The sequence below is a fragment of the Delphinapterus leucas genome, chromosome 9 (genome assembly GCF_059928025.1).
Source record: "Delphinapterus leucas isolate spDelLeu-1000000601 "Yukka" chromosome 9, BTC_Dleu_Yukka2, whole genome shotgun sequence".
Taxonomy (NCBI): domain Eukaryota; kingdom Metazoa; phylum Chordata; class Mammalia; order Artiodactyla; family Monodontidae; genus Delphinapterus; species Delphinapterus leucas.
The window spans coordinates 18,631,984-18,658,217 of record NC_143137.1 but is presented as its reverse complement, the minus strand read 5'-3'; the positions used below and the strand labels follow the sequence as shown (position 1 = coordinate 18,658,217).

The 26,234-nt window shown below is 38.8% G+C and overlaps 1 protein-coding gene across 2 annotated transcripts in view; it reads left to right on the top strand.

Annotated features, from left to right (window-relative positions):
• LOC111178220 (leucine-rich repeat and guanylate kinase domain-containing protein) overlaps positions 1–16,379 on the top strand; it is a 118,639-nt gene extending 102,260 nt beyond the window's left edge. Inside the window, exons 17-20 of one of the 2 annotated variants that reach the window (XM_022580738.3) lie at positions 2,711–2,799; positions 4,643–4,762; positions 10,914–11,062; positions 16,119–16,379. In XM_022580738.3, coding sequence (XP_022436446.3) covers positions 2,711–2,799; positions 4,643–4,762; positions 10,914–11,062; positions 16,119–16,249 — 489 coding nt within the window. In that variant the 3' untranslated portion in view covers positions 16,250–16,379. Of the gene's footprint in view, positions 1–2,710; positions 2,800–4,642; positions 4,763–10,913; positions 11,063–16,118 lie in introns of those variants that run through there. The other variant, XM_089917006.1, reaches the window with a different exon arrangement.
• The last annotated feature ends 9,855 nt before the right edge of the window (positions 16,380–26,234 follow it).

Below are 26,234 nucleotides of genomic sequence, written 5' to 3'. Positions count from 1 at the left end.
TCCGGACATGCAGGCTCAGCGGCCATGGCTCACGGGCCCAGCCACTCCGCAGCATGGGGGATCTTCCTGGACCGGGGCACGAACCCATGTCCCCTGCATCGGCAGGTGGACTCTCAACCACTGTGCCACCAGGGAAGCCCCTGTTTCTTTGTTTTGGTTTATTTTATCAAGATCTCTTATTGTTGATATGTTGGACCTTCTTTATCTATCTTAAATATTTGTCATTTTCTCTTGAATCTTTTTACCTCTTTCTTCATTTCTTTTTGAGGTTAAAGTTTTCCCTTCATTTTCTTTTTCTCTTAAGTCATCATTTGTTGTGTTTTTTCACTCCTGTATTTCTTCTAGTTTAGTTTTCATTTCCTAAGTGACTTTTTCCTGTATATTCTAATTCTTTCCTGAGTTCCAGCACCTCATTTGTGAGTTTGTAAAATTGTAATTTATTTGTTCCTTAATGTTTTGTGTCATTTTCTTAATGTCTTTTAGTTTATTTTTAAATAGTAGATTACAGATTTTATCTGTTTCCCCTTCATTGTGTACAGAGATGTTATTCTCCTTTTCCTCTTATTTCTTATAATAACTTTGCATTGGATTTGACTGGAAATTTTCTCATTTTTATGTGAAATTCATTTTCTCAAACATTTAGAAGGAAGGTGGTTTTTTCAAATAGTATCAAGGTATATGGCAGTTTCCTACCTGAGATTTACTGGTTCTGTTCCACTCTCCCGCTTTGGTCTAGATTTCCTCTTTCCTATGTCTCTGTTTGCTCTTTCCCAATTAATTTTTATTCCACCCCCATCAGCTTTTTTTTAGTGTAAAACCCTGTCTTAGAAGGGAGCCCTAGTGGATTAGTTTCAAGAATTTACAGTTGATCCAGCTCCTGCAGAACTTACTGTGGACCCCTTATTCTTACCTACTATTAGAATGGAAACAACCCCTCCTATGTTTCAGCCGTGGTTTCCAAAGTGTCCTGCTATGCTTCCTAGTGAATACTTCTTAGCTATCTTGGGGCTCTCCTGTTCTCAGGTCTTTTAGTCACCCTGTTTCTTTCTTTGGCTTCCTCTTACATAGACACTGATACCATGCAGGTGTTGTGGTTATTGTCACCTGTATTGGGGGATTTGAGGGGAGCTTGTCACCTAGTTTTCTTGTAAATGTTTGATATGTTTTCATTTTGCTATTTAGTTGCTATATCTGTTTTTACGTGGAAATTCTGGAAGGTCCAAAAACTATGCTTCCACTACCACTGTCATCTTCCCAGTCATGGTATAATTTAGATCAAGGATCAATATAAGAAAAAAATAAGGATGGTATAAAGTAAAATCACAATAGAAAATGTATATACTAGTATAGAGTGATTTGGGGGAAAAATAATAACAAATCAATATGAGAATAAGACAGTGGATTTAGTTGATATGTAGTACTTTTATAGTAATATGAGACAATTTAGATGTATTTATGGAGCTATTTAAAATACAGTTTTTAAGTGGTAAAATGTAGAGTTTGTTTCTTCCTTTCTTATCCCATTATAAACCCCCTCCCTCCTACCCAGCAGACATTTTCTCCTCATTATGCTTACACAGAACCACAGAGATGATGGTCAGGGGAACAGTAAAGTGGTCTTGGCAATCAAATATCCACCTGAGAGACTGTGTTCAATGAGTCTGCATTTTAGCTCTCGTGTCATGTGTCTAAGGAACAATTTCACAAGCTTGACCTAGAATTTCTCAACGGCATGTATAGTTATAAAACAGCATGTGCTATCTTTGGTTTTTTCCTCTTTTCAGTTGCCTTTTGACACCAGATTATAAACCTTTTGAATGCAGAGACTATGTTTTTTTTTTTCTTTTCTTTTTTTTTGGCTGCATCGGGTCTTAGTTGCAGCATGCAGGATTTTTTGTTGCAGTGCACAGGCTTCTCTCTAGTTGTGGCATGTGGGTTTTCTCTCTCTAGTTGTGGCGTGCAGGCTCCAGAGTATGTGGGCTCTGTAGTTGTGGCACGTGGGCTCTCTTGTTGAGGCGCACAGGCTCAGTAGTTGTGGTATGAGGGCTCTCTCTCTAGCCATGGCCCACGGGCTTAGTTGCCCTGCGGCATGTGGGATCTTAGTTACCTGGCCATGGATCGAACCCGCATCCCCTGCATTGGAAGGCAGATTCTGTACCACTGGACCACCAGGGAAGTCCCAAGACTATGTTTTTTGTATCTTTGTATCCCCATAATCAAATGCTCACCAAGTATTTAGTGATAGTGATGGGGTGTTGGTGAAACATGGGAGGAAGACCTCCCAATCTGTCCTATTTCAGGGTCATACTTAACATCGTTGGATATATTCAATCAGTTAGTTACTAGGTGTGCTAAGATCTGGTAAAACTAAGAAGACAATAATAGTCTGTATCCTTAAGAGATAATCTCATTAAAAAGATAAAAAAAAATATATAAACATGATAGCTTAATAAAAAATTGCCTCATTATTATTTAGATGTCAGATAAAAGTTTACATATTAAATTGTAGTCTTCATAAAAATATTTCTATTTTATTTATAAAGTTTCCTTTCTTTCCACTGAACAAATACTGTTTTTTAGGCCTATGCTTTTTCCCTTTTTCTTTCCACACATTTGGCAGTCTCTAGCAAGAAGACAATGATTATAGCTATTTTAGTCATCTGACATATTTTTAACTTCAGTATAATTTTAAATCATATTTCTTGCCTAGGAAAGAGAGTCTATGGCGAGACAGTATGAGACAGCCCGGCAGGCCCTAATGGGAAAGACACCTCCTCATCACACATTCCTGTTTCAAAGGTAGTGATTTATCACATTTATTTACACCTGGGCATCTTTAAATTGATTTTTTAGTATCCAGATATACCAAATGAATCTTAAATCATCAACACAAACAGGGACCTTTGTACTAAAATGGACCCAGTGGTTCAGTAGTAAACCTAGCACTAGAAGTTGTATTTCCCTTTCATTTATATATATATTTAAAGGCACAATATACTCACAGCTACTAGAAACTGATGATTTTTTGCAGTCTTTGAAGACTGCAAAGAATGATGTTTCTGGTGGTGTTTGAATATGAGTATCAGCCTTCGCCAAGGCTTTGATGATGGAAGGTTAATTATATCCTGTTGAATATCCTATACTTGTCATTCATGAATCTCAAAAAATAGTAGTTAATGATTTGTGGGATCATTTGTTTAATGTCTCCTTTACACATTAAACTGTAAATTCCATCAGGATGGGGACCATTGTATCTTTATTAAGCCATGAATTCTTATTCCTTAATATGCAATGTTTCACTTAGTCCCTGATGCATAGTAGAGGCTTCATGGATATTAGTGGCTATAATAATTATTGTACTATTAATTATTACATGTGAAGAGGCACATTTAGACTTTAAGATTTACTCAAAGTGAATAACCACGATGTTTATGAAATGTTTGTGTTTATTTTCTCATGAATGTTATAGGCTTCAGTATTCTGAATTCTCTTTTCTGTGTGACCTTTTGGGAAATTTGAGTAATAAAGTGAAATCCCTGTTTTCAGAAAGTCACTAAGAGCACTGACAAGACCTTAATTATAGTGTTTTAAAGAGCTTTTTAAAGTGCGGTGAGTCGAGGAAGCAGAATACAAAAGCCATTTAAAAATGTTTTTCAATTTCACTTCTCTTTATTGTCTGCAATATTAAGCGATCCGTTAAAAATCTTTAACCAATATAAATTAAGTTTTGTCTTTGTCTGCTATATAGCAAAAAAAGTGTGGTTAATTTTCTCCACATTGGCAAGCTATCTTTGGATAGTCTGATTCAAAACGCAGGCTGTGTGGAATATACAGAGTTCTACTGGGGGGATGGGAGGGTGGTGGCCAGGAGATGGGCACTGTCCCCCAGAGCAGCTAAAGCTGGGGCCTGTGCGACTTCTCACCAGCAGAGTGGCCATGCCTATTGAAACACTGTGGACACTAAGCTGTTTTAAATCTGAGCTCCAAATGGGTTATACTAGGGCAGGAGGATGCTTTGAATTTTCATGCATTTATATGCAGTCGGGCTACTTTGCACATAGCAACTCTATTTAGCAAGTCTAGAGTGAATAGCAGTAGGATTTATTCACTAAAAATAGTTAATGATTCTTTTCAAGTCACTCTGGGGAAACAGGCTAGTATAGATGAAAAATAGATATTTTATGCTAGAGTTCAGTTGAAAGTACAATATTAGAATTTTTATAAATATTTTCTGGTATTATTTCAAAGCATTAGTTTATAAACAAAACTGGAAAATATCTATTTCAGTTTTTATAGCAGTTGATATATTGCTGGACTTCACATAACAAATGAATGAGCGTTTACAATTGAATATGTACTCATCAGGAGGAAGAAAATCTGCCTATATTAATGCCTTAATTGATAAGGAATATTCAGAAAAATACAAATTTGGTTAATCTACAAATTAGAATGTAATAATGCCAGTGTCCAAGGCAAGCTCCGATGTGAATGTTTATGAGTGTATATATTACATTATTCCAAATAGGTTTTATTGGCATGTGCGTTTACTTGGGACGTGTAAAGGTCAGTATTTAGGTATTACATGGGTGTACGCTTGGTATTATTACAAAATTATGTGGATTTTTTCAATTTCCAATTTCAGGGGTCTAGTACCAGCACCCGTCATCAACAGTCTACGTTGTTTTACAGCTTTAGAACTAAAGAAAAGTTTCGAGCTTTATGGAGGTTACTTTAAAACTCCCTTTGGACCTTCTGAAAAGAGGTGAGTTGAGTTTTATTGGATAGAATAAGTTATTTTCTGCTGGTTAATTAAAATGATGGCACTCATCCTTAAACTTCAGGGAATTCCTAAAGCTGGGAAGCAGGGCCCCAACTCCCACTATGGAATTTGAATAGAATAGATCCTGGCCCTCTAGGGAGGGCACAGGCTTAAAGTTCACTGGAACCTACGAAGCTTCTCTTTGGGACTTTGAAACTTGAGGGAGTGACACACTGATGCAGGGGCAGTTAGAGATCATTCAAGTCACCAGTGGTGGAAGAATCAAGAATCCATTGTGGAGCGCAAGCAATGGTGTCTACCAGTCTCTTCCTGTATTGCAACTTGGCTGTGTTCTTGGCACCTAGCTTACCTTTGCTCTTGCCAGGTTTAAAAACCTGGTTCTCTAGTTTTCCATTAAATCTATAAACTACCAAATAGCTTTTCAATAACTCCCTTTTTGATATTTAAACCCCTTATAGACCAGATCAGACCCTTCACCACTGATTTTAGTGCTTGGCTTTTGTGGGTATTCTATTACATTCCATTTCTACTTCAGCTGTTTCTGCCACTACCATTGACTATGTCTCTGTAGGACTTGAATCCACACTTCCCAAGCAAAGATCTGGCTGGTTGAGTCAATCACTATCTACTACGGGTGCCACTCTTGAGTAGAATCTCTAGCCAGAGCCCTCATAGGTAACAGGCTGGTCCGTAGATTTGTTGCCCTTAGGTCAAGCAACCATCCTTTATCCAATCATCTGTGGCTGGAGCAGTGACAGAGAATCAAGTAAAGAACTCTTTAGAAGGGGTCCGTGGGTTTGGTCTCTCTGAATGCATGGCAACAAAGTAGACAAGAGTGACTGGAAGCAAGCACACTAAAACATTAGCAGTGGGTCTTCCTCTAGATTTATCAGTTATTTTCATTTTCTTCTTTTTTCCTGTAACTTCTAAATCGTCTGCACAGGATATATATGTTTTATTTTTATATCCTAAAAAAATTATTAAAAATCCATGAGAATTTGATGAAATATTCAGTAAATGGGAAAAATTGGTCCTAAAGATACAATTAAGTTTCTTATATCACTCTATATGTTAAAACAAATTTTAGATAAATTATAAAGAGTTAAATACAAATCAATGCTTATAATATAAATGGTGTGTTAAATGTCAGGTGCACATGTATATCCAGCATAATATAGGTTTAAAAATATTCATGTGTATGTATAGAAAAAAAACGCTAAAAAGATATATACCAAAATAGTATCAGTTATTATCTTCTAGTGGTGGGATTGTGGCCAATTTTTATTTTCTTTGTTCTTCCCGATATTTTCAACAATGAGCATTTCATAATTTTTGAAGTATTAATATAACTTTAAAATATTAATATGTCATTTAAAAAGTCTGCCACAGCAAAGAGATGTTTTATGAGGGTGATGTGTCATAATGAGAGTGTCAATTTAAAAAAGGAGTAATGCTTTCCTTTATTTCTGAGTTTTATTATTGTAAGGCTTTGGGTTTCCTTTCATAAATCTGATGATGAAAAACAACAGACCCCACTAAATGGCCACCCAAGTCTGCACATCTCACTGGATGCTAGAGACTCTAGATTATAGTTAGTTAACAAATTATAATAACAGTGTTGAAACTGTAGATCTCTGAGGATTTATTCACACTCTGGATTTTTAGTACAGTTAGGTAGCCTGATAGGAGTACAGTGAGAGAAAGAATATCTTAGTTTAGGCTGTTATAACAAATTACTGTAGGCTGAGTGGCTTAACCAGCAGACAGTTCTTTCTCACACTTCTGGAGGCTGAGAAGTCTTGAGATCAGGGGGCCAGCGTGGCCGGGTTCTGACGAGGGTCCTCTTCCTGGTTTGCAGATGGCTGGCTTCTTGCTGTGTCCCCACATGGTGGAAAACAGAGAGAGGAAGCAAGCTGTCTTTCGTTTTTTCTTATAAGGGCATTAATCTCATTCATGATGGTTTCATCTCCTGACCTAATTACCTCTCAAAGGTCTCACCTCCTTATACCATCATATTGGGGGTTAGGATTCCAATATATAAATTTGGGCAGGGTGAGGTAGGGACACAAACATTCAGTCCATAGCAGAATTAAAAAAAAAAAAAAAGCCTACTAGGCTGCAGTGGGCTTATTTATCATCTGTTCCCACAGTGAAAAGGGTGGGTCAGACGTTCACTCAAGTCTGACCCTTCCCTTGTGGTAACACATGTGCCTTTCAACCCAGCCACTTTTTGACTCCTGACTTTCAAAGCATTTTCATTTACTCTTAATACTTCCTTTGATACAAAAGAAAAGTAATCGTTTGAAAGGCAGAACTTGCTCTGTGATCCCTTTTTTGGTGTGTGTTTTAAATGAAGAGATATTCTTTTCCAAAAATAAGAGACCAAAACACATGTGTTTTGGGTTGAATTGTGTACATAATTCAACTCCCCGCAAATGTACATATTGGAGTCCTAATCCCAGTACCTCAGTGTGTGACCTTATTTGGAAGTAGGGTCATTACAGATGCATTTAGTTAAGATGAGGTCAGACTTGGGAAGGGTGAACCTTTAATCCAATATAATTGGTGTCCATATACGAAGGAGAAATTTGGACATACACACACACACACACAGAGCAAGGGAGCTTGGGTGATGCAGAAGCCAAGGATGGTCAAAGATTGCCAGCAAAACACGAGAAGCTAGTAGAGAGACCTGGAACAGACTCTCCCTCACAGCCTCAGAAGGAACCAACCCTGCTGACATTGATCTTGGGCTTTTAGACTCCAGAATTGTGAGACAATGACTTTCAACCATTCAATCCTCGGTACTTTGTTACGGCAACCCTAGCAGGCAAATAAAATATATATTAAAAATCCAGTGAAGGGCTTCCCTGGTGGCGCAGTGGTTGAGAGTCCGCCTGCCGATGCAGGGGATGCGGGTTCGTGCCCCGGTCCGGGAAGATCCCACATGCCACGGAGCAGCTGGGCCCGTGAGCCATGGCCGCTGAGCCTGCGCGCCCAGAACCTGTGCTCCGCAACGGGAGAGGCCAGAACAGTGAGAGGCCCGCGTACCGGAAAAAAAAAAAAAAAAAATCCAGTGAAATTTTTGGTGCCATTTTCTTTCTAAGTTCCCTTCAACATACTCTATTTATATCACTTTAGAGATTTGGCCATAAAATCTATGGATTATTGTTTTTTTTACTAAAAGAAGGAAGAACATCTTTATGCTTCTATAGTTTGGAATAAAAGATGTAACCCATAAAACCTAAATGCATCTAAGTCTGTGTTCAGGGGGAAAAGACTCAGTCTGGTCATACTTCTAGAGAGAAGACCCCAAGCATGGGTTAATCACGGCCATTTTCCACTGCAAGGGTAGAGGAAAGAGTTGTTCAGTGACTGGAAAATCCAGATGTTGGCAGTACTGGTCTCAGTTTATATACTTCTCTAGGAAGCGCTTCTTGGACAAGCTCACTTACCTTACATGGAAGCAAGAAATTGGGAAACAAAGTCTTCTAGGAGCGTGGGTGTTCTACCTGAAGGGGGCTAGCATTCTGTGAGGGGGTCCAAAAGCTGTTGTCTAGTAACAGGAAGACAGACCCAAGAACTCTGTCCAACCTAGTAAGAGGTACCCCCGCCTTCAAGCAAGCCATTAGACTTCTCTAGTTGATAACCAGTAGTCAAAACTTCTAAGCAGAACCCATAGGCACAGGGAGATTGCCCCATCCCGGAGTATCCCTGCCTGGGAATGTTGATGCCATCTGGCCCTGGCTGTAGTTGATAGGAACTTAGGTCCAGCGAGCAGCCCATGTCCATGCTCAGCAATATGGAAGCTTTCCAGGAGCACTGGTTCTGGATTCCAGCTGTGAACTACCGCCCAAGAGCTGCAGCCTCTGCTTGCCATTCAGACACATTGGACGTGTCCCCTTAGTATGCCTACACCACCCACTGTATTTCATCCTGGGTCAAGGACAGGCCCAGAGAGCTAATTGTACTGTGTTTCCAGTGATAGAGCTCCTGGGGACACCTCATTGAGACTTGCTTCTACCCTTTACATCTCTGGTAGTCATAACATCATCCTGGTAAGATGTGGACACCCTCACTTAAATGACAGGTTTTATCTTGAATAGACCCAATTTGGATCAGCCTTTGCTACTGCTATGTATGAACTGAAGTTAAATGTGGAATGTGAACAAGTGGAGGTCAACTTGAACTTGATCCTAGACTCGTACTTCTTTGCTGAGATGGGAATCATTATGTTGGAAATACAGAGAAGAAAGCATAATCATAGCCACCTACTAGGCTTTGCAGTAAACAATTATCTATTGATTTTCAACATTTTAAATCAACCTTTAGCTAAATTATGAAAAGACATAACTATGAATACAAAACTTAATACAGGGCTTCCCTGGTGGTGCAGTGGTTGAGAGCCTGCCTGTCAATGCAGGGGACATGGGTTCGAGCCCTGGTCTGGGAAGATCCCACATGCCGCGGAGCAACTGGGCCCATGAGCCACAACTACTGATCCGGCGCGTCTGGAGCCTGTGCTCCGCAACGAGAGAGGCCGCGACAGTGAAAGGCCCGCGCACCACGATGAAGAGTGGCCCCCGCTTGCCGCAACTAGAGAAAGCCCTCGCACAGAAACGAAGACCCAACACAGCCAAAAATAAATAAATAAATAAATAAATAAATAAATAAATTTTAAGAAAAACTTAATACAGTCAATTTTGACAGTAAAAATTTCCAGTGACAGAGTTTAGGAGGTAGAGATGGCAAGTGAGTATCATCTGCTGTTGACGGAACAAGAAATGGGGATTTTTAAATATGATTCACAAAGATGTAGATCTGACCGATGGAGGGACTGAAAACAGTGATAGAACTGTTTGTGGGGAGAGAAATGGGGGAGGTTATTAAGTTAGCTGAATCCTTTTTGATCATAGCAGAAATCTCTATCAAAGGTATGTTTAAAACTGGCAAGTCAATAAAAATCAGTGACATTTAGAAATAAAGAGTTTATTGTCAGAATATTGAAAAGCATTTAAGGGTGGTTGGCTCTCAGGAGAATGGAATTGGGGTCACTGTTGCTTTCTGTTTTCAGCCTCTTCTATGACTTAATTCTAACCGCATGCATTTAATAAGCTGATTAAAGCGTTAATGAAATGCTTCTAAAGAAATGAGGAAAATCGCAGAAGAAAAGATGAATATATTTTGATTATGTAAACATTTTAAGTTGCTCTAGGTCCAAAACAAATTAAAAAGGAAAACAGGAAGCTATATAAAATATATATTAATAACATATAATACACTATATATGATATATAGTATATGTAACATCTAACATATATAATATATTGAATATAATATACATGTTTTATGTTATATATTTAATTTATAATATATAATTCAATATATAATATATAACATATATAGTCACATAAATTGATATGGAAAACATTTAGATCCTCAAAAGAGAAATGAAGAAAAGAGGTAAATAGTTCACAAAAGCTAATTAATAAATACAAGAAATAATGTTTAATCTTGCCATGAGCCAAGCTCAGCTGTTCACAGTGCTCGCTCTGCAGGATGAGCTCTGCCTCAGTGGAGCTGCTTTCCCCAGAGGAAGCCAGGAAGCAGGTGGAGCCCAAAGGAGAGCAGCCAACTGGTAGGCAGCCCACTGGCCCAGACACAGAGACTTCAGGCACCCAGGTCACACCCCAACCTTGTCCTAAAAAGGGGGACAAAAAACTAGCCTTAGGTATGCCCAATGTGTGGTCCAGATCAGGCCCCCTAACACGCTTTCATTTTTCTCTGTCCTTGAAATAGCAAGGACTGCCCTATATAAATTGCACTTGATTCTGAAGTCCTAGGAATTAGGATCCATGCCTGACCCATCTTGTTTTATAGACTCCAGCACCTCTCAGGATGCCTTGCTCTTAGAAGATATTCAGTGATGTTTTGTATAATGGATGAGAAGTTTATGCTAATATGTACAGTATTTAACATATCAGCTGCTAATAGGTCTTGGTACCTATGTATCATTGAAAACTTTAGCTCAACAGTGATATGTTTGCAAACTACTGAATGATTTGACAAAGATAACCCAATGATCATATGGCCATTAATGGTATTTCATCTCAAAGATATATTCATTTTTCAGTGGCATGGATTCCAGTGATTCCATGAAATACTCTGCATTATTTGAGTCTTGTCCATGGTCAAAAGACTTGCCTTTTCGGCCTCCGGAAGACAGCATTTATTCACACCCAGAATCAACAATAGGTGATATTGAGGATCAGGCCCTAAAAGGTATGAGTCATTTACATATTGTTCTCATATAAATATTAATATTATAATTATATCTATTTCCCACTGTCTTTCTGTTTCTGATTTTTTTAAATTAAATGTGTGTTTAAAGTTGAGAATCTCTCCTTTGAGGCAGGCTCGGTTATTTATCCCCCATTGTAATAGATGAGAAACAAAGTTAAAAAAGATCAGAAATGTGCCCAGTGTTGCTTAGCTACTTAGAGTGGACTGCTGCTCTGCCCATCTGGCCACACTGCCTGCAAGGGTGTTCTGGGATGAGGGGCACGTGCTCTCGAAAGGAGGTTTTAGCAACTTGGGCTACATTCAGTGAAGGTGAAGAAACGCAGGGAAGTTTTCATATCACTGACCAGTCTCCTGCCCTGGGGGTCTGGCAGAATCCTGGCGGTTTGGGATTTGAAGGATCAGGCCAGCCCCTCCTCTTCACCTCCTTTTTACACCTTACTCCCCAACAGACTTGTGAATGCATGTCTTCTGGCACAGACAGCATGGCCATCGCATTTTTGTCTCTGGCAATGTTCATAAAGAACATTGAGTAAAGACATTAAACGGTGTGGGGAGGCTGAAGGGCTAGAGGTGAAAATGGAAAAGGGAGAGAGTAACCCATTATGGGGCTCTGTGAGCAACTGATAGAGGAATGAATAAATTGGGCGGAATTCTCTAGGACCTGGAGGCTAAGAGAAGCCACCATTAGTAGCCTGCAGGGGGTGGGGTGGTCTGCCTGAGACCAGAGAAGACTTGAGGATCCCCTGCTTCCTCAGGTGACCACGGGAGCCAGAAAGAGTACAGACGTGTTAGGTCGCCAGGGACAATAGGACACAGTAGGTGGCATCTCCAGAAGGAAGGTCCCGAATCAGGCACCTTCTAACCATTTCAGAGGTGGACACCCTCTTCAGGTGTAGCTGTATTCAGGACAGCTGACCGAGATAGGGTATTTTCCAGCATTTTACTCATAAGGGAGGACAGAAGCAATAAATTAGAATCTGTTGGCCTGAAATAAACAGACTGCCAGGTATTTCTCCAGCCAAGATGGGTTTATTAGTGATCACTTCGGGGTCTACAACCACAGTGAGCCACATGCAAGGCCGCACAGGGCAAAGGAAGGAGAAAGCTTCTTATAGAGAGGGAAAGGGAATTGGGAGAGCTTTAGTAAACCAAGAGTCCATGGCTTTTCATTGACTGAGTCCTTGCCAGGAAAGAAGAGGAGACTTCTTCCTTTGGGGCTCTGCTATGGTCGCAGGGCGTGAGAGGCTCCCCCTTCTGGTCTCCCAGCTCCACTTCATGGAGGTTTCTGTTATTAATTTTTTACAAGTCCCAAGACTCAAGTTCCAGGATGTAATCCCAAATTCTCAAGTAGACATACTATGTCATCTCACAGGATGTGTGAAGTGTTCTGGGCACTCTTTTAAAGGCTGTGAGCTGCCACTTCAGAGCCTGAGGGAACCCAGGAGCCCTGGAACAGACATGTCCTCAAAGCTCATCATGGTTCTGGCTTCCCACAGGTCGTGTTCCCAGACCTTTCCCATCTCATTTTCTCTCCTCTGCCTGTATCCTTCCTTATAAATGGGATACTTAGAGTTGAAAACTACATTCCAAACATAGTCTGGCCAGAGCAAAGGGGGGCTGTTACCCGTGGGGCAGGGCTGTGGAAAGAACATTGCATTAGGAATCAGAAGACCTGGATTTTGGTTCCATTTCTACTATTGTCTGGCTGTACAGTGTTGGGCAAATCAATTAATGTCTGAGCCTTAGGAATAATAATATCCATCCCACAATAATATAGTAATATCCTATATTACTGTAATATATATACTATAATGTAATACATAATATAATAATACAGGACCAGCAAGGTAGGGTATGGTGTAAGTAAGAAGTAAAGTGCTGGATATCTGCTAGGTATTATGATTGTAAATTTTTATGCACATAAAAGATTGTGGTTGTTTTCTGCTGGGATGGTTTCTGGAGATTTATTTCATGTGAATGGGCCAGGTTTTCCTGTTTCTCTATGTGCATTGTGATCCCGTGTTGAAAATTGGGCATTTGAAAAAGCAGCTACCTCTCCCAGGACGTAGACTGGCTCCGTGCAGGGGACGCCCTTCGCTGACTGGTGGGGCATGTTCTGAGCCCAGGGTCAGTCCAGTGTGAAGGCTCAGGGTCTTTTCAGTCCTTTTCCGGGCGTGCCCTTTCCCTGACCTCTGTGTGTGCTTTTCCCCAGTTCCCCAGTATACACAGATGCTTTTAAATGAATGTATTAATTGCCCTAAGCATCTTTCTCCTGCTTTTTCTTGGAGCCTTAGCTGTTCTGTGGTGTTCCTCAAGTAAGAATCTCTTGTCCCAGGCGTCTTTAGGTCTGTGCCTCCTCAGGGTTTTTCAGGAGCCCTGCCCACTGCTTCCTATGGCTTCCTCTAGCCTGAGATCCCAGCTGTGCCACTTCTAGCCATCTGGGCTATGAGTTAGGTGACACAGAGGCCAATCAGGCTGCCCCTAGATGGGCTCTCAGGAGGGCACTGGGAGCCAGGCCTCTCTTCCCCCAAACTGTACTTCAGCCCCTTGGGAGGGGGAGGGGCAAAGGTGAGTAAAAACATGAGATTTCTTACCCTTGCTAATGTGGTTTTTTCATGGTTGGGCGTTCACTTGGTTGCTGTAGATCATTGACTGATTTCCAGAGCTCCTATTAAGTTATTTTAGCTAGTCTCTAGTTTTTTGTTTTTTGGGTTTTTTTGCGGTACGTGGGCCTCGCACTGTTGTGTCCTCTCCCGTTGCGGAGCACAGGCTCCGGACGCGCAGGCTCAGTGGCCATGACTCACGGGCCTAGCCGCTCCGCGGCATGTGGGATCCTCCCGGACCGGGGTACGAACCTGTGTCCCCAGCATCGGCAGGTGGACTCTCAACCACTGCGCCACCAGGGAAGCCCTCTAGTTTTTCTTTTAGTGTTTCCCTGGGAGAACAGGGGCCTGGAGCTTCCTAACCTGCCATCTTGCCAACATCTTTCTGTGGTGATTTTCTCGGAAATCACATCACATTACTGGCTCTGGGTCAGTTAAACCCTCATTTTTTTTTTTTTCATACGAACTGCCAAACCAAGTTTATATCATCCAGTATATGTGCTGTTGATTTTTTTTTTTTTTACATAAATGCAACTTTTATCTTCAGCTTTTTATCCTTTTGGTTTCAGCCCCACATTCCAACTTGATTAGATCATTTGGGGTCTTGATTCATCTTCCATATTTACTACTTTATAGATTTCTATTCAGCCAGCAAACATGCCACCTATGCCTTTGTCATTGTTGCTGTCAACATTGGGACCCAGGACTTGGCTAAGAGAAACATCCTGTGACAAGTCTTTGGACACTGACTTCCAGGGAGAGTCTACCTGCTTTGTGACGCTTACTCACATCTCTCTAGTGCATTCACACAAGAAACTGCGATGCGTGCCTTGCATTATATCAGTCGTATTTTCTAACTCAGAGGTCAGCAAGCTTTCTGTAAAGAACCAGACAGTAAATGCTTTTGGCTTTGTGGACAACATAGACTTTTTTGCAACCACTCAACCCTGCCATTGCAGTGTGAGAACAGCCATAGACAATATGTAAATGAATGGACATGGGCTGGTTTCCATTAAACTTTATTTACTAAAATGGGCTGCAGACCAGATTTGTCCTATGTGCTATAGGTTGTTGACCCCTGCCTAAGTAAAAGGGAAATTAAGTTAATTTGAAATAATTTTTCTTTGCAAATCCCTTCCAACACTTATCACTCACTACAGTTCTTTCTGAATGCACAAACCATTTCTTTAATAAACTGGAATTTGCTGAGGTTTAAAGTCAGGTGTGCTGGTTTGTAGATCTTTATTTCCATTTTTTAAATGGCAATATTATTTGCCTCCAGTACTTTCCTCATTGCAATGAATTCTCAAAGACCAGACACTCTAAAATTACTTCTGTCAGTTATTTCAGCACCCTGGGAGGTAGCTTACCTGGGTGTGGACAAGGGAACTGATGTAGAAGGGAGGCCTGCTCTTCTATTGTCTTCTTTCTTCTTCGGGGCCTTTATTTGCTTAAGATGTTTTTGTTACCCTTTCCAGCTTAAAAAAATATCTCCATGATGAAAAAAAAGTAGAAAATAAGGAGGAGCCTTTTCTTTTTTCTTTTTTTTGGCTGCGCCGCATGTGGGGATCTTAGTTCCCCAACCAGGGTTCGAACCCACGCCGCCTGCAGTTGTAAGCGTGGAGTCGTAACCACTGGACCACCAAGGAAGTCCCTTTTATCTTTTTTTGTCCTCTGTTAACAGGATCTCATCTTCTCAAGGAGTATGCCATTCTTGCTCTAAATATACCTTAAAAAGGTCCATTTTGCCTTTAACATTTTGGATTGCATTGGTTTGTTTAATAAGCTGCATCTTCCCGATCTTATAGGTCACTCCATTTTGCTCACTTCCTGTAGAATCCTCTGCCTCACTCTCTCAATCCCTCCTACACTGATTTCTCCCCACTGAGAATTCGGCTTCCTCTGTGGCCACTATGCTTCCACCTTCAGTCTCATCTTCCAAACTCCTCTTGCTTCCATAGTCCCCAGAGGAACCTAGCTCTGTGGTTCATCCTTGGTGTCTTCCTCCTTGGTTAACAAGCCAGTCTTAAAGGGCATTAGATGAGTTTTCTCTAGGAAGGACTTCAGAGTGTGTGTTTGTGTCTGTGCTAAGTCTACTCACATATGATTGAAAAGGAATATGTGCAGGGCATTATTACAGAGGGTATGAATGAGCAGGGTAGAAGAGTAGCATAGGAATTGCTTGCTGTAGCAACCTTCTGGTCATTGGGCAAGTCTACCCGGCCCAAGGTTTGTCCAACCACGCACATGATATATTCTCAACCTCATCCCTTATTTTTCTTATTTGGGTGTCATTTATTTCTTATAGTTTGTTATGAATGAATTCTAAAAGTTATTCTGGCTCTTACATCATGCAATGTTTATTTTCTTTGTTTAGTGTACCAAGGGGTTAACTATACATACTGTATCTTTTTTTTCTTAATGTTTTACAGCACTACATAAACAGGTATTTCCATGTGAAAAAGGGTCTCTCCAACACAGAAGACACACGATCTCAAGCATCAGTCGCCCAGGTTCCAACACCAAACCCACCCTCCCTCCGATCCCTCAGGGCCGCAAGTAGACCCGTACCTGACATTTGATCTTAACATGGAAAACTTGCTCTGATCATGTCCAGTCCCTTTGTCTCACCTGGCCATGGATCCTGGCTATTCCTCACTCAACAACTACCTACAAAAGAATGTTCTATATGCCTTAATTCTCTCAGTTTCTTTTGTGATTCTCTGAATAGTGTCTATCTTTTTTAAAATGTAAGTTATTCTTAGCTTTTATAAATGGAATTTCAGTTTTTCCCACAGCTATGAATGAATTTTCTAGCTGCTTCCTGCTCTGAAATATCAGATGGCAAAATCTCCCAAGATCTCTGCCTTGCTACATGCATAGTGATTGTGGGATAAAGACAATGAAGATTGTGCTCTTAAAATTTCAATGCGTCCATTTATAGCATTAGTGTATACTTTACAGGATTGAAATATTTTGTCCTTCTCATTATGAAAAAATTATAGAGTTCCATTTAACTTCTTACCAACGTGATACCTCAAATTCCTTTAGCAATATGAAGGAAGAAAGAGTATCAGGTATTTCTTTTATTTCACCCTTTTTTGACTCTGATTATGAAAGGTTTATAAGCAATTTTCATTGTCTTTGTGGTTTCACTTCCTGCCATCTGCAGAAGAAGAATTGAGCAGTTATAGGCGAGGCTGGTATTCGGCTGATTTGTGTGAGCGAGACTATGCTGGTTGTTAAAACACTGAAATGCACCCGTTTGGATGGGTAAATGGTCTTTCCTCTGAATCCTCTGTGCATGGTGATTCACGGGAACAAGAGCCTTCCCATAGTACAGCATTAATTGTTAAATATTTTAAATATCAAAATCCTCTAATGCTTTCCTTTTTAAAAAATATCAAAACTTCCTTTGATAATCCCCTTTCCCATAACTCAAATTTGGATGTAACACGATTTGCTGTTGGCTCCTATCTTCCACCTAGCCCTGTTCTCAACAGGAGCTGGTTAAAGTTCTTTTCTTGGGGTGGGTAGGAGAGGCTGGGAGGGGGAACGTGGAGGAGAGTACAAGGCTGAGCCGGAGAAGGGAGGCAATGCTCTCTGGAAAAGTAGGGGTGCAGAGAGTGGGTCGCTGTGCCCCAAGGATTCACCAGCATCATCTAATCTTTTTAAAAGTTATTATAAAATACTTTAGACACAAGGGAAGATATAAAAATAATAGTTTCAATTTCAAACAATATGGAAGAGATGCTTTTAAAAAACAATTTCTCCTACTAAGCACAGCTAAAAGCATAGAAATTATATATATAACAAAGGTAAGATTGAGAGTTAGAAGGAAGAAGGCAGATCACCTGAGGACCCTGGGACCTGAGTAATGACATAATGGTAATTTCCCTGGGTCTCCTTTTGCCTTAGTTATCCTAAACTGGGTGCTGGAGAAGCTAAAACCCCAAAACACTAATGATACAGACAACAAAATTTCCAACAAAGAGCCTGCTCCTTCTAGCTAAAAGACTAGGAAAGGAGCAGACTAGCAACACAGAAACCTTTTAGACAAGGACTGCTTTACTCCAGCTAAATACTGTGAATAAAATTCTGGCCCCGTCCTTTTTCTCACCCTTGTTAGCAAAGGCTTCCACACTTTTCTAGCTGTAACAATGTTCCCCTTCTCTTCCCTGATGTGATAGTATCAGGGAAATTTTTGTGGAGAGCCAGGATGTTTACCACCACCCAGTGTTAATAAGAACCCCCTCTCAGAGTATCATTGAAGGCTACTTAGGGACCTAGACTGCCATTCCTCACCTGGTAGTAATGACGCACCTTTTCCCCTTCCCATCAGGTGGTGTCAGAGGTCTTGTGGAGGTCCAGCACCTTCACCACTGACCTGTCTCCTTACAGTGTCAATGGAAGCCATGCGAGGACCTAAACTTCCACACCCACTCAGCATTAATACAGCATCATTCCCACTTTTCCTACCCTAAGTGTCAAGAGAGGCCAAGTGGAGAACTTAGACTTCTACCTCCACCTGGCAGTAATGACTCAGTGCTCTCTCCCCAACTGGCATGGTGTCAGAGAAGGTCAACTAAACAGAAGGTTTAAATAAGATCCAGAGTCTCATACTATCCAAAATGTCTAAGATATAATAATAAAAAAATACTTATGAAGAATAAGGAAAACCTTAACTTAAATGAGGAAAGTCAATCAACATATGCCGACACAGAGGTGAAACAGATCTTGGAATTATCTGACAAGGATTTTAAAGCAGCTGTGATGAAGATGTTTCAACAAGCAATTATGCACATGACTGAAACAACTGAAAAAGAGACACAATCTTAGCAAAGAAATAGTCTTGAAAAGAAATAGAAGATATAAAGAAGAAACAAATGGAACTTTTAGAACTGAAAATGCAATAACTGAAATTTTAAAACTTATTGGATGGACTCAACAGTAAAATGGAGAGGACAGAAGAAAAAAATCAGTGAACTTGAAGACAGAGCAATTTTAGTTACCCAATCTGAATAACAGAGAGAAAATAGACTGAAAAATAAAATGAGCTCCAAGGATATGTAGGACTATATGAAAAGATGTAATGCTTATGTCATTAGAGATCCAGAAGAACAAAAAAGAGTATGGGGCTAAAAAATTATTACTGAAAATTGCCCCAATTTTGCAAAAGCCAAAACCCTACAAATTCAAAATGATGAATCCCAGACAGGAAAAACCCAAATAAATCTGCAACAAGACACATAATCAAACTTTGTCAAAAAAACAAAGAAAAATATTTCAAAGCAGCAAGAGAGAAACAATATCTTAATTATAAGGAAAAAACAAATCAAGTGATAGCATATTTCTCATCAGAAACTATAGTACTGCCAGAAACCACAGAAATGGAACAGCATTTTCTAGTCCTAAGAAAAAAAAACCTGTCAATCTGGAATTCTCTATTCAGTAAAAATGTCCTTCAGGAATGAAGGAGGAAATCAAGACATTCTCAGGTGAAGGAAAACTAAGAAAATATATTGACAGCAGACCTAGCCTAAAAGAATGGCCAAAAAAAAAAAAAATTCTTGAAACAATGAAAATGATAAGGTAATTTGAAACATAGAAAAGAACAGTGGAAATAGTGAAAATATGGATAAATACAATAGAAGTTCCTCCTCATCTTGAGTTCTCTAAATTATGTTTGATGGTTGAGCAAAAATTATAACGTTGTCTGATGTGGTTCTCAATATATGTAGAAGGTATATATAATTTAAGGCAATTATAAACAGGAGTAAAGGGACTTAAAAGGAGGTAAGCTTTCTACATTTCACTCAAACGGTTAAAATGTCAACACCGGGAGACAGTGATAAGTCATATATGAATAATATAATACCTAGGATACCACTAAAAAAGCTACTTCGTGAGATACACTCAAGAGCACTATAGATAAATAAAAATGGAATTTTAAAAATGTTCAAGTGACACATAGGAAGTCAGGAAATAGAAAACAGAGAACCAAAAAACTAAACAAAATACCAAAAGCAGCCTTAAGCTCTACCATACCAACAGTTACATTAGAGTAAATGGTCTAGATACACCAATTAAAAGGCAGAGGTTGGCAGAGGGGGTTAAAAAAACATGACCAAGTTATATCATGTCTACAAGAAATTCACTTGAAACTTAACAACATAGGTTGAAAATAAAAGAATGGAAAAGTGTTTGCATATATCATGCAACCATTATCAGAAGAAAGGAAGAGTGGTAATATTTGTATCAGATAAAGTAGGCTTCAGAGAAAAAAAATTACAAGATATAGAGATACATTAAATAAGGATAAAAGGGTCAATCCACCAAGAAAACATAACGTGATTAACTATGTATGCACTAAAGAACAGAACTACAAAACGTGAAGCAAAAACTGACAGAACCGAAAGGAGAAACAGCTGTATATTTCAACATCTCTTTCTCAACAGTTGATAGAACAATTAGACAAAACCTCCAAGAGTATATAATAATTCAACAACATCATCAACCAGTAGGATTTAATTGACATTTATAGAATGTTCCATTCCAGTGACAGCCCAATAAACATTGTTTTCAAGAGTGTTTCATGAATGTTCTCATGGAACATTTGCCAAGACAGACCATATACCCTGGACCATGAAAGAAACCTAACAAATTTAAAAGAATTCAAATCATACAAAGTATGTTCTCTGACCACAATGGAATCAAACTAGAAATTAATAACAGATAATAGAAAAGTCTCCAAACATCTGGAAATGAAACAACACAGTCTTAAATAATCTTTGGGCCTAGGAGAATTAAAGAGAGATCTATGGTCTCAAGGGAATTTAAAAATACATGGATCTATATGGTAGTTCTATTTATTACTCAGCTATAAAAAGAAACAAAATTGAGTTATTTGTAGTGAGGTGGATGGACCTAGAGTCTGTCATACAGAGTGAAGTAAGTCAGAAAGAGAAAAACAAATACCGTATGCTAACACATATATATGGAATCTAAAAAACAAAAAAAAAGGTCATTAAGAACCTAGGGGCAGGATGGGAATAAAGATGCAGACCTATTAGAAAATGGACTTGAGGACACAGGGAGGGGGAAGGGTAAGCTGGGACAAAGTGAGAGAGTGTCATGGACTTATATACACTACCAAATGTAAAATAGATAGCTAGTGGGAAGCAGCTGCATAGCACAGGGAGATCAGCTCGGTGCTTTGTGACTACCTAGAGGGGTGGGGTAGGGAGGGTGGGAGGGAGGCTCAAAAGGGAGGGGGTATGGGGATATATGTATGCATATAGCTGATTCACTTTGTTATAAAGCAGAAACTAACACACCATTGTAAAGCAATTATACTCCAATAAAGATGTTAAACAAAAAAATAGAAACTGAAGAGGAGGATTCTTAAATCAATAAGCTCCTACCTCAAGAACCTGGGAAATAAAAATAAACCCAAAATAAGCAGAAAGAAACAACACAGAGCAAAAATCATTGAAAATGAAAACATAAAAGTAATAGAGAAAAAGCAGTAAAACAAAAAGCTAGTTCTTAGAAAAGATCAATAAAACTGACAACCTCTCTCTGGTTAAACTGACAGAAAAAAGAGAAGACACAAATTACCAATATTATAAGTGAAATGGGATGAAACTTCAGATTCTGCAGGCATCAAAAGGATAATAGGGAATACTACAAACAATTCTACACACATAAATTTGACAACTTAGATGGAATGGACCAATTCCTCAAAAACAAACTACCACAACTCACACAGTATGAGAGAGATCATTTGAGTAACCCTATAAATATTGATGTATTATAGGAATTGAATAATTAAATTGAATTAAAGTATTCATAATTACGAAAAAGAAATCTCCAGGCCCAGGTGCTTTCACTGGAGAATTTTACCAAATGTTTACAAAATTCATACCAATTCTACATAATCTCTTTTAGAAAATGAAAAATGAAGGAACAGTTCCCAACTTATTTTCTGAGGCAAATATTACTCTGATACCAAAGTCAGACAGATGGTACAAAAAAAGAAAACTGCAAACCAGTATCACTCATGAATAGATGCAAAAAATCCTTTAAAAATTTCAGCAAATAAAATTCAGCACTACATAAAACGAATTATACACCATGACCAAGTAGAGTTTAACCCAGGGATGCTGATTCACTAATTGAAATCAACCAATGTAATCTACCATAATAACAGGCTAAACAAGAAAAATTTACATGATCAGATCAATTAATGCAGAAAAAGCATTTAACAAAGATTAACACCCATTCATGATAAAAATCTAGGAATAGAGGAGACTTTCTTCTATTTGATAAAGACTTTGGTACATGTCTCTATCCCTAAACAATATACACTTTTGTTCACCATGACTTTAAACTTTATTTTATACTGTATATATTCATCAATTAACTTTTTCTCAACTTTATGTTTATGGGTTTAATCCATGAACATTGTGTTGGTTTAGTTTTAAGGTTTCTCACTGCTGTGTACTATTTCACTGTAAGAATATACCACAATTTATCCACTTTCCTCTTGATGAATGCTAAATTTGTTTTCACTTTTTTTTTCTACTATAAAAGGTGCAGCTGAAAAAATTCTTCTATAGGAGTGGAATTGCTGTGTTATAGGTATACAAATCTTTAACTTTACCAGATAGATATTGGTTACCCTACTGTGCCCTCACAAATATGTAAGAGTTTTTATTTTTCTGCATCTTCAGCAACGAGTGGAATTGACAGTCTTTTTATTGCTAATCCAATAGGTGTTAATGTAAACTCATTGTGGTACTTTGGATTTCTCCAAAGTTGAACATTTTTTATAAGATTAGTGGCCATTTATGGCTCATCTTCTGTGAGTTGCCTATTTATATGTTTTGCCTAGTTTTAAATTGGGTTATTATCTTTTTCTTACTAATTTGCGGGATTTATTTATATATTCTGGTTATTAATACTTTAGTTATATGAATTGCACATCTTTTCAAAGGCTGTGTCTTTTCACCTTTTAAAAATGTTACATTTTAATGAGTAAAAGTTATTAATATGGCCAAATTTTTCAAACTTTTTCTTGATAGCTTGTGCTTTTTTATGTCTTATGTGTTCCTTCCCTATGCCATAGTCATAACTATAGTCTCTTAGATATTATTCTAAATGCTTTTTACAAAAAAGTTCTACCTTCCCAATTTAGGTCTATACTCTACCTGCAATAGAGCTTTGTGTATGCTCTGAGGTAGGACTTAATTTCTTTCTAGTTGTTCCACCTCTTTTTCTCTCTAATCTGTAAGACCTTGTCTCTCATATTATTTCTATAAATGTTTGGGTCTGTTTCTGGGTTCTCTGCTCTATGTTACTGTTTTATTTACTATACATTTATAATAAGACTTACAACCTGGTAGGACAAGTTATGCACTTTGATTTTCTTCAAAATTATCATGACTATTATTCACATTTTGCTTTCCAAGTAATTTTAGACATTATCAAACTTGCAAATGCCTTATTTAAAGTTAGTTAGAATTACATTTAGTTCATAAATTTGAGGAAGCTTGTTTTCTTTATGATATTGAATCTCCCCTTCTCTAAACATGCTCCCTTTTGTACGTTTTCTTTAATTCCTTTAATAAATTTGTATACTTTTCTCCATAAAGGATATATGTATCTTTAGTGAGGTTTATTCCTAGGTACCTTTTATTTTGGTTATTTTAAGTGGAATATTCTTTAAGATTATATTTTCTGTGACTGGTGTATGGAATGCAATTCATTTCTATAATTATCATGTGTATTATATATTCTGACAATATATTTGCAGTTTATTTCAGGATTCCATGCAAATATCATAAAAAATGACAATTTTTCCCCCTTTCTTTACATTCCTATTATTATTCTGTTTTTAAAATTTCATTTCATTATTTTTTCTTTTAAAAACTTACCTGGAGAGAACTTCCAATACAATGTTGAGTAGAAACAATGATAGTGGACATCCTTGTCTCACTTCTGATTTTAAAAAGAATATTTCTAATGTTTCACTATTAAGTGTGAAATTTGCTGTAGATTTTTGGCAGATAATCTTTGGAAAAATTTTTCATTTAATTCCTGGCTTACCATGAGTTTTACAATGAAAGAGTATTGAAAGGAAGGTGTTTTCTTTGTAGGGTACAAAAATTTGAGGTATATATTAATTCAATCATATTATTGTATTATTTGAACTGTTATTTTCTTTTTTTTTAAAATTAATTTATTTTTGGCTGCGCTGGGTCTTTGTTGCTGCACGTGGGCTTTCTTTAGTTGTGGTGAGTGGGGGCTACTCTTCGTTGAGGAGCGCAGGCTCATTGTGGTGGCTTCTCTTGTTGCTGAGCACGGGCTCTAGGTGCGGGGGCTTCGGTAGTTGTCGCACGCAGGCTCAGTAGTTGTGACGCACGGGCTCTAGAGCACAGACTCAGTAGTTGTGGCGCATGGGCTTAGTTTCTCCGCAGCATGTGGGATCTTCCCGGACCAGGGCTCAAACCCGTGTCCCCTGCATTGGCAGGTGGATTTTTGACCATTGTGCCATCAGGGAAGTCCCCGAACTGTTATTTTCTTAGTTTGTTTTTTTTTTCTACTTACTCATACTGAAATGTTAAAAAAAACACCCTCTCACTATGATTGGGTTTCCCTCCCCTTCCCTCCCCTCCCCTCTCCTCCCCTTCCCTTTCCTCCTTCCTTCTTTCCTTTATTCTTTCTCCTTCCTCCCTTCCCAGATTACCTGCTGACCGTGGAAAAGTTAGTGGTACATAAAAAACATGCTTACCGGGACTTCCCTGGTGGTGCAGTGGTTAAGAATCCACCTGCCAATGCAGGGGATATGGGTTCGAGCCCTGGTCCGGGAAGATCCCACATGCCTCGGAGCAACTAAGCCCGTGCACCACAACTACTAAGCCTGCCCTCTAGAGCCCACGAGCCACAACTACTGAGACCATGCACCACAACTACTGAAGGCTGTGCACCCCAGAGCCCGTGCTCTGCAACAAGAGAAGCCACCGCAATGAGAAGCCCGTGCACCACAATGAAGACCCAACGCAGCAAAAAAAAAAGCATGCTTACAGAAGCATCAAAAGTAAACATCACACAATTTTTTAAAAAAGCAGTAGGGTAGTGATTTTATAATCAGACAAAACAAGAGGTCAAGATGAATATCATTAAATGATACATAAAACACCCTTTTACATTAAAACAGGTGCATCCCATTACAAAGGTATAACAGTCATGAACACTTAGGAATTGGGTCATATAACATCAAAGTATATAAAGCAAAAAAATGTTAGAAATGTAAATTGCTTTCTATCTAAAGTGTTCTCATCCATAAACCTAGGATTATAACAGGATTGCCTGTTAGGATTTTTTTTGATGATTAAGCTGGATGATGTGTGTATGTAGTGAGTACAAATACCTCAGGCCGCAAACTCTTAATTTTAAGCTCAAATCCAAAGTGAAAGAAATTTAATCTTATTCCCTATCAATTCAGGACAATCTCAATCAATTCTGTTGCCTCTCTCTTGCTTTTAATCTGGGATTTCATCCAACTTCTAAGGGTTTACGGAGTTTTAAGGCATCAGCGGGAGGCATCTGGTTCCTGCATTAATGAGAAATTCTTGGGTCTTGCCTACTCTCCAGGGACCATGCCTATAGCTGCTGACACATCCCTATTATTTTGACCACTCCAGGTATGTTGACTTTTTTTTTTTTTAATGTAACTTTGATTCTCTTTGTGAAAGCACATAAGAAACCAACTGCTCTGCTGTGCCAGTCTGGGTCAAGGGGTCTGTCTTAGGCCCTCTCTGCCTTGACACCCTTGCAGTCTTCTTTCTTTGCTGAGTTCCCAGAACATGGATATATTGGGAGCTCAGTCAGCTGGCTGCCTGGTAGAGCTCCATATGGGAAGCCAAACAGTGGACCCCTGCTCTTCAGGTCCCACATTCAAGTAGGATTTCTGTTGTATCCTAGACCTTGAAGTTATCTGTGGAGTAATGGTTCTCAACTGGATTGGCAAATCACTCTCTCCATAAGTTTAAAAAACACCAGTGTCCAGGCTCCATCCCAAGCCAATTAAATAAGGATCTGTGGGGATGGGGGCTAAGGCATTGTATTTTTTTAAAGTTCCCAGAGTGATTCAATTGGATAGCCAGGATCGAGAGCCACTGATCCTGGAAGATAGAGTGGGGGCTTTTCTAGAATGATTTTATCAATTTTTTTTGTTGTTGTTGTCTTCAACAGATGACTGACCATCTCACCACACCCTTATTAGCATAAACTATATTATAATTTTTTAATGTTTATATTTTTTAATTTTTATTTTATTGAAGTATAGTTGACTTACAATGTTTTAGGTGTGCAGCAAAGTGATTCAGTTGTACATATGTATAAAAATATATGTATTCTTTTTCAGATTCTTTTCTATTATAGGTCATTACAAGATATTGAATATAGTTCCCTGTGCTATACAGTAAGTCCTCATCATTTCTTTTATATATAGTAGTATGTATCTGTTAATCCCAAATTCCAAA